At 46.7% G+C, this 9,509-nt stretch overlaps 1 protein-coding gene across 1 annotated transcript in view; it reads left to right on the forward strand.

Annotated features, from left to right (window-relative positions):
• LOC119979685 (uncharacterized protein C14orf132) overlaps positions 1-8,916 on the forward strand; it is a 61,112-nt gene extending 52,196 nt beyond the window's left edge. Inside the window, exon 2 of the mRNA XM_038822231.1 lies at positions 6,210-8,916. Within this exon, the coding sequence (XP_038678159.1) occupies positions 6,210-6,434 (225 nt within the window). The 3' untranslated portion in view covers positions 6,435-8,916. The remainder of the gene's footprint in view (positions 1-6,209) is intronic.
• Positions 8,917-9,509: the final 593 nt, after the last annotated feature.

Raw genomic sequence — 9,509 nt, forward strand, 5'->3', positions numbered from 1 at the left:
TAATGATGGATGGTGATATCTGTCTGGAAAAACTCACCAGTCGAGGTCGGGTAAAGTGCAGGGATCGGTGCAGAAGTGTTAGAATGTGAACGTGGAAAACCTGTTGGAATTGACCCGAATTGACACCATTTAATCAGACAGTGGGCTTTACTCCATCCCCGGTTAACTGAGATACCAACATTGCAATATTGTACGATAGAAGGAAGCGAGATGTTGACACTGATTGGGACTGGATTTTACGTTTGTGTGATATGGTGCAGGAAGGGAAGCTCAACTGATGGAACAATACCCAAATCAACCTGTGGTGATATGCATCACTGTAAATACACAAGGGGTTAATGTAGATACACTAGGGCACTGTAAATACACAAGGGGTTAATGTAGATACACTAGGGCACTGTAAATACACAAGGGGTTAATGTAGATACACTAGGACACTGTAAATACACAAGGGGTTAATGTAGATACACTAGGGCACTGTAAATACACAAGGGGTTAATGTAGATACACTAGGGCACTGTAAATACACAAGGGGTTAATGTAGATACACTAGGGCACTGTAAATACACAAGGGGTTAATGTAGATACACTAGGGCACTGTAAATACACAAGGGGTTAATGTAGATACACTAGGGCACTGTAAATACACAAGGGGTTAATGTAGATACACTAGGGCACTGTAAATACAAGGGGTTAATGTAGATACACTAGGACACTGTAAATACACAAGGGGTTAATGTAGATACACTAGGGCACTGTAAATACACAAGGGGTTAATGTAGATACACTAGGGCACTGTAAATACACAAGGGGTTAATGTAGATACACTAGGACACTGTAAATACACAAGGGGTTAATATAGATACACTAGGGCACTGTAAATACACAAGGGGTTAATGTAGATACACTAGGGCACTGTAAATACACAAGGGGTTAATGTAGATACACTAGGGCACTGTAAATACACAAGGGGTTAATATAGATACACTAGGGCACTGTAAATACACAAGGGGTTAATGTAGATACACTAGGGCACTGTAAATACACAAGGGGTTAATGTAGGCCGGTGCGAGTTGGCACATGCGCGGGAGTGCCAGCGTGTGCTGGCATCATCCCAGCGCATGCACAGGGAGGGTTCATCTCCGCGCCGGCCATCGTGGATCGGTACACCAGCCGGCGCGGAGGAATAGAGTGCCTCCACGGCACAGGCCCGCCCACGGATTGGTGGGCTCCGATTGTGGTCCAGGTACCATGGGGGCACTCCCGGAGCCAGCCAGATTCCCCCCCCCCCCCCCCCCCCCCCCCCCCCCCCCCCCCCCCGGAGGACCCCAGAGGCCACCCGCGGAGCCAGATCCCGCTGGTAAATACCTGTCGTGACATACGCTGGCGGGATCGGCTGAAAACAGGCGGCCACTCGGCCCATCGCGGGCTGGAGAATTGCCAGGGTGGCCGCTTCAACGGCCCCCCAACTGGCGCGGCGCAATTCTCGCCCCCGCCAAATTCCCCGCTCCGGAGAATTCGCCAGCCGACGGGGTCGGGATTCACACTGCCCATCCGCCGATTCTCAGACCTGGCTGGGGGTCGGAGAATCGCGCCCCTGTTCTCTCTAAGAATAATAATCTTTATTGTCACAAGTAGGCGTACATTAACACTGCAATGAAGTTACTGTGAAAAGCCGCTAGTCGCCACATTCCGGCGCCTGTTGAGGTACACAGAGGGAGAATTCAGAATGTCCAACCTACCTAACAGCATTTTTTTTTTTCGGGACTTGTGGGAGAAAACCAGAGCGCCCAGAGGAAACCCACGCAGGCACAGGTAGAACGTGCAGACTCCGCACAGACAGTGACCCAAGCCGGGAATCGAACCTGGCACTGTGACGCAACAGTGCTAACCACTGTGCTAACGGGCCGTCCAATACTCGGAAAACTGACTCCCCCGAGATTACATAGATTTCCACTGAATAAACAAAATACTGGGTCTAACTTGTCTGTGCCAGTTTTTTATGTTTCACTGAACACCCGGCCTCCCTTTGGAGGTTTAGCAGTGAAAATGGTTTCAATCTAATGAATAGATTACTAGGAATAGTATCACTGTTCATCTCCCAGTGCACATATCGGCAAAGAGACAAGTTGAGCTTCCAGATGTTTCTGAGATCTGTCATCAAAGAATTAGGAGAGAATATGCTTTAATAAAAAGCCAAAACATGTTAATGCCTTAAATATAGGTGGTAAAACTGAAGATTATCGCTTTAACTGACTCTAACAAGGAAACCGCAATGTAAATCAAAATCTTCACAGTTACGGACATCAACTGCGCTCCATGTCAGAAAAGATTTGGGAATTTGACTTTTTATGGAAGGATATTCTCTCTGAATGCTTTAATGACAAATCTCACAAATATCTGGAAGCTATTGGGTGGCTAACTTTAGTTTTAGCAGGAGTGTACACTGGGGGATGAACAGTGGCTATCACTCAATTACCAAGCATCATTTTTAAGATTCATTTATAATTCATTCATCTTTCGATGCTTTGCTTCCATCCACAGATATAAAATGCTCTTCAAAATGATGAATGGGTTTCCTCGGGTACACATAGAGACAGTTGTAGGAGAGTCAAAATTAGGAGAAGCGTTTTTTGAATGAATGGGCAGGATGTGGGGAATCGCTGGCTGGGTCAGTATTTATTGGCCATCACTAATGCCCTTGAGAAGGTGGCCATGAGCTGTCTTCCTGAACCGCTGCAGTCCATGAGGTACATCGGCGCTGTTAGAGAGGAATTCAGGACTTTGTCCCAGTGAGACTGTAGGATACATTTCCATCTCAGGATGGTGAGTGACTTGGAGGGGATCGTGTGGCGATTCTGTACGTCTGCTGCCCTTGCCCTTCTGAATGGTAGAGGTCACGGCTTTGGAAGGTGCTGTCTAAGGAGCCTTGGTGAATTGATACAGTGCATCTTATTGATGGCACATGCTGCACGGTAGCATAGTGATTAGCCCAATTGCTTCACAGCTCCAGGGTCCCAGGTTCGATTCCGGCTTGGGTCACTGTCTGTGCGGAGTCTGCACATCCTCCCCGTGTCTGCGTGGGTTTCCTCCGGGTGCTCCGGTTTCCTCCCACAGTCCAAAGATGTGCGGGTTAGGTGGATTGGCCATGATCAATTGCCCGTAGTGTCCAAAATTGCCCTTAGTGTTGGATGGGGTTACTGGGTTATGGGGATAGGGTGGAGGTGTGCGGTTGGGTAGGGTGCTCTTTCCAAGAGCTGGTGCAGACTTGATGGGCCAAATGGCCTCCTTCTGCACTGTAAATTCTATGAATATGCTGCTATGTGTCAATGGTGGAGGGAATGAATATTTAAGGTGGTGGATGGGGTACTGATCATGTGGGCTACATTGCCCTGGATAATGCTGAGCTCTTGAGTGTTGTTGGAGCTGAACCCATCCAGGCAAGTGGACAGCATTCCACCATAATCCTGATTTGTGCCTTGTAGATGGTGGACAGGGTTTGGGGAGTCAGGAAGTGGGTTATTCGCCACAGCATTCCTAGCCTCTGGCCTGCTCTCATGGCTACAGTATTTATATGACTAGTCCAGTTCAGTTTATGATCAACGGTAACCGCCCAGGATGTTGATGGTGGGGGATTCAGTGATGGCAATGTCATTTAGTGTCAAGAGGCAATAATACAATTCTCTTTTGTTGGAGGTGGTCAATGTCTGGCATTTGTGTGGCACGAAGTTTACTTGCCATTTATCAGCCCAAGCCTGAATATTGTCCAGGTCTTGCTGTACATGGGCATGGACATCTGAGGAATCATGAAGGTTGCTCAACACCGTGCAATCTTCAGAATCCCCCTAATTCCCATTGACTCCAGTTTAGCTCGGGCTCCTTGATGCCATACTCGGTCAAATGCTGCCTTGATGTCCAGGGCAGTCACCTCACCTCTGGCATTCAGCTCTTTCATCCATGTTTGAACCAAGGCTGTAATGAGGTCAAGAAGTGCAGAACCCAAGCTGAGTGCCAGTGAGCAGGTTATTGCTGAGCATTGCCGTTTGATTGCACTTTTGACCTCCCATCACTTTGTGCTGTTTGAGAGTAGATTGATAGGGAGGTAATTGGCCTGGTTGGACCTGCCTTGTTGTGTACAGGACATACCTGGGCAGTTTCTACACTGTTGGGTAGATGCCAGTGTTGTGGCTGTATTGTGTGGTGCTGTACTCGAGATGTGGCTGATCCTGGAGCAACACTCTTTAGTAATACAGTTGCCAGGGCCAATAGTCTTTACATAATCTGTTGCCTTCAGCTGTTTTGACATCCCATGGAATGAATCAAATTTGCTGAAGACTGACATCTATGATAGTGGGGACCTCAGGAGGAGACCGAGATGGACTATTCTCTCGGCATCTCTGGTTGAAGATGGTTTCGAATGCTGCAGCCTTGTATTTTCCCCTACCTGATCTATCCCCTATGTATGCAGAAGCTTAAATTCAGTGTTAATCATTGCTTGTTGAACCTGGTACTGGGCAATCCAAATATCAGTTCCTTCCTTCAATGATCTCCACTAGCTACACCCAGTTATTTTGACTTAATATAAAAGTAAATCTGTACAGACAGAAGACGGCTGTAACGAGTCCACACAGCAATAGTTTGGCTGCAAGTCTTGCCTTATCACATGGATGAATAGAGACATCAATTAGGTATCAGCGTGTGAGCTAAATCTACAATTAGAGAAAGGAATTGTTGACTTTGCAACGAACCTGTGCATTGAAGGTCACAAAAACCTGAAAACAAACCTTTCTTTTTTTCTGGAAACTGCTGCAAGTAAGGATGAGGGCAGAACTTTCTGCCTTGAACCATCCTTCACATCTCAGAGTGTGGAGGGCCTCACGCACGATAGAAATATGTTCTGGGGCAACTCACGCACAGTTTCAAAATGTCAACATGGGCTCGAGTAGCATTTTGCAAAGTCAGAATTGGTTGGGATAAAGGATCACCAGACCGTCACATTAAAAGAGACGCTGTCCCCATGGGAAAGGATATAATGGCAGCTTGTTAGTCTGTTAGGTTGAGTCTGTTAATGGGATTCAATAGGGTGAATAGGGGGAAATTATTTCCCCTGTTGAAAATGAAAAATGAAATGAAAATGAAAATGAAAATCACTTATTGTCACGAGTAGGCTTCAATGAAGTTACTGTGAAAAGCCCCTAGTCGCCACATTCCGGCGCCTGTTCTGGGAGGCTGGTACGGGAATTGAACTGTGCTGCTGGCCTGCTTGGTCTGCTTTCAAAGCCAGCGATCTAGCCCAGTGTGCTAAACAGCCCCTAGGGGATCTGATGTTGAGGGGATCTGGAAATAAATATGGAACTCTTTCCCTCAATAGAACTGTATAAAACGCTGGTTAAGTCTCAGCTGGTATTTGTGCACAGCCCTGGTCGCTACATTACGGGGAGGACACAATTTGCTCAGGAGAGAGAGAGCAGAAAAAATTTACAAGAATGTCGACAAGGCTTTAAAATTGCAGCTATGAGGAGAGATTGGATAGGCTAAAGACGTTTTCCTCAGAACAGTGGAGGGTAAGGGGTGTACAAAATTGAAGGGCCGAGATAGGGTAGACGGGGAGGACTAGTTTTCACAAATCAAGGGCCAATTAGCAGGGGCATAGATTTAAGGTGATTGGTCAAAGGATCAGAGAGGTCACGCAGAAATGAATTTTCAGCAAAGGGCTGGTGAATGTTTGGAATTGACTGCCTGGTTTGGGGGTTGAAGCAGAAACCCTTAGCTCAGTTGAAAGGTACCTGGATCTGGAGCAGACGTGCTGCAACCTGCAAAGCTACAGACCAGGTGCTGGGAAGGGGGAGCTCAGAATGAACAGCTAGTGTTCCACTTTCTCGTTTTCAGCTGGCACAAACACAATGGGCTGAATGGCCTCTTTCCGTGGTGTAACGTTTCTGTGGGTTTAAGTTGTGGATGTTGAGGGTTAATTGACATTTTGAATCCAGGATGGATTAATTTTTGTTGTATCAGAATATCGGGAATTTGCTGAGCTGTGAATGAGGGTGAGGTGCAGCTCAATGATGATATGGCTGAGTGGCGGGAGCAGGCTAGAAGGGCTGAATGGCCCTCTGCTCTTTTATTCCAATGTTGATGATAAGTGAGTTGACAATAAATTCTTGTGAAAATAGCACTGACTATCTTTGCATTGTGCTCGCCCCCCGCAGATCCCTGTGATGACAGGAGCCTTCATGGATTCACCCATTGATGAATGCAACACCGAGTTCTCTCTCTTCAATTCGTCCACCAATGTGAATGAGGCGCCCTTAGCTCCAAACCAGCCCGAGGAGCCAGCTCGGAACTCCAATGATGCCATCTGGTTGTGGATTGCGATAATAGCAACCATCGGGAACATTGTGGTGGTTGGTGTCGTGTATGCTTTCACATTTTAGGGTCATCAGAGACCGAAAAGCTTGAGGAAACTGTCCTTGCGCCAACCTTCCCGCAGGATGGAGGAACATATATGTCATCTAACTCAATCACTTACGAGCCTGCATGTTTTAACGGCACCCAGACTGTGCTACATGTGCGCTCGGTTATGGTCACTAGACAACCAATGGTTTCTTCAACTTTGTACCTACAGGGAACTGCCATTCTCTATCAGATGAGCTCCGATCAGCCATCGTTTAATGATCAGAACCTTGTATAAAGCAACAAATGATAATCACCAGAGGGAATTTGTAGCGCAATTTTCAATTTCCCCAAGTGTTCAGCACATTCCAATAGGTCAATGCAATTATTGGCAGTGTTACATTTTGCTTTAAGAGTTAAATGCAAACTTTGACAGGGTCATTTTTGAAATATAAATTTTTTTTAAATATCGGTAAACTCGACTTGGGGAAAATAGTGGGATTGAAATCACTTCCTGGACGGGAAGTGCAAATGGGGTTTTTATTGAGGTTGACTTGAGTTCTTGTTGGGCGACCTCTCGGGAAGACAAGAAACAACAGAGTCAGGCTGGATATGCCAAAGAAAGGTAGGGATTTTAGGGTTTAGGAACCTGGCTTTAAAGGCGCAGTCACGTTGAGTTGCTTTTGTAAATGTTGGCGGTATTTTGGTGTCGGGTAATATTGGCGTCATGTTTCTTTGCTGCATTTTTTTCTGGGTGCCCTCCTGGAGGGTATTTGAGGGCTGCAGGTATGTGTGAGCAGATGATGAAGGGGGTGGGTTCTTCTCCAGCAGGAGACCTGGACTGAGCTGGTAAAACGCGAAGGGTTAAAGCTCTATTGGGATTCTCCCAATGTCCCAAACTTTAGTGGAATACTTATGGGAAAACTCCATTGAAATGGCCTTGCCAGCAGATATGAATAAATGATTAGGATAGGTATGAAGCTTCAAATAAGGTCAATTGTAGAATCTATCTTTCACTCCTGTAAGTATAAATGCTTTAATGGTGACTTATTTAATGACTTAATTAACACTACAGCCCAGGGGACAGAATGGGTTCAAAATGCATTTTGAGCAGCATCCCATTGTGGCGATGGGCAATCGTCAGTGTCTCTGTTGAAATTAATGGAAACAATTAATGGTGTAAATATAAAATTCAGTTCAAATACTCCACACCCGTCTCCATCCACTCCACTTCATTTCACCTTGTAAAGAATATCCCTCTTATTCTTTGCTCACTCCACTCTTGTGTTTGCCGAGCATTCTAATGCACCTGCGCTTTTTTGCCTTAACTGTTTAATTCCCCGTGGGAGTGAGTCACACATTTTCACCACTCTCTGGGTAAAGAGCTTTCTCCAAAATCCCCTAATGGATGTATTAGTGAATGTATCACATTTAAGGTGTCTAGTTCCGTTCTCACTTTCAACTGAAAATGTTCTCTGCATCCACCCTCTCAAGGCTTTTTGTAACCTTGGCGGCTTCTTTGCGAGATAACAACTCCAACCTTTTCAATTCTCAGTTTTGGTATCCGAGTAAATCTTTTTGCATCTCCAATGCCATATCCTTTTAATAATATGTAAACCAGAACATTGCACAGTTCCCCCAAGTGTTAACCCATTTTCTGCACAACTATCATTTCTACCTTTCAATCCTATCCGTCGAGAAATTAATCTCAATATTTTCCTTTTATTTCAAGTGACCTTATTAACCTGCGTCGCTACTTTTAATGATTTGTGTATCTGTATTTTCAGATCGTTCCGCTTCCCAACACTGACACTGACTTTTATGCAGATACGGCGACTTCACACCGAGTTGTATCAAAGAAACAGGTTTATTTCCAAGGCTCCCAGTAGGTCCCAGCCAGGTCTTATCAGGTTGGTGCTGACCTGGCTGCCCTTACACACAACATAGATCGAGTCTCCCCTTCCCTTAATGGGGAAGCTCGTACTCCACCAGGGACACGGGCAAGACAATCTTTCCCACCCCGTAAGTCTCACGCAGATTATGTCACTTACCTTCTAAGAATCTGTGCTTTCGTTATTCTTCCAATCAAAATGTATTGGGAGCAGTGTAGCCACTTGGGTCCTTCCAGTGCAGGATAACAGTGTCAGGGGAAGTGATGACACATCCCAATTTTACAGCATTAGTGGCCATTAAGCAGTAAGTTTAAAGGTGTCTGTGTTCAAAAGCTACTTCGATAAGCAAGGGAAAAGGTAAATGTACAAGGCAACTGGGTAGGATAGATTGGGGGTGGTGGTGGTGGGGGTGCTGCGAGGGTGGATGGGTGGGGGAGAGAGTTATTCGGTCTGGAGGAGGTAGCATGGGAATGCAGGGTCAGCTAGGATGAGGGTGAGGTGTCGAGTGGTCAGTCGAGCAATGGGGGTGCTGGTCACAGTGGTGGAATTAGCTGAGGGGTGAGAGGGTGGTCAGGTGGTGGAGGCACTGAAGGTAGTCAGGGTGTGGGGAGGTCGTCGGGGTGGCGGAGGTTAGTTTGGTGGTTTGGGAGGAGTTGGGGTGTGGGGCAGTCAGCTGGTGGGGAGGTAGTCGGGGTGGTGGAGGGTAGTCGGCTGTTGGGGAGGTAGTTGGTGTGGTGGGGTGGTTGTTGGGGTGGGGGGTAGCTGGGGGGGTGGAAAGGTTGTCCGTGGTCGGGGGTAGTTGGGGGTTCGTTGAGGGTAGGGGTTAGTCGGGGGGTAGGGGGTTAGTTGGGGTTAAGGGATAGTTGGGGGTAGTGGTTAGTTGAGGGTAGGGGGTTAGTCAGGGGTATGGGGTTAGTCGGGGTAGGGGATTCAGGGGTATGGGGTTAGTAGAGCATAGTGTGTAGTTGGGGGTGTGGGATAGTCAGGGTGGTGGGGATTAGTCATTGGGGTGTAGTTGAAGCATTGGGATAGTAGTCAGGGGGTCCAGTTGATCGGGAGGCAAGAGGTAGAAGTGGTTTTAATCTTTCTAATGCTCCGAGAGTTGGAACCATCACAAGTATCCAGGTATAAATCAGAGTTTCAGATAAATCCCTGTGCAGGATAATTGCACAGCAGAAGTTTAAACTTCCCTGGCAATTCCTGTGCATTCTTTGCATGGGGACC

This window comes from Scyliorhinus canicula, chromosome 2, assembly GCF_902713615.1.
Source record: "Scyliorhinus canicula chromosome 2, sScyCan1.1, whole genome shotgun sequence".
Classification (NCBI taxonomy): domain Eukaryota; kingdom Metazoa; phylum Chordata; class Chondrichthyes; order Carcharhiniformes; family Scyliorhinidae; genus Scyliorhinus; species Scyliorhinus canicula.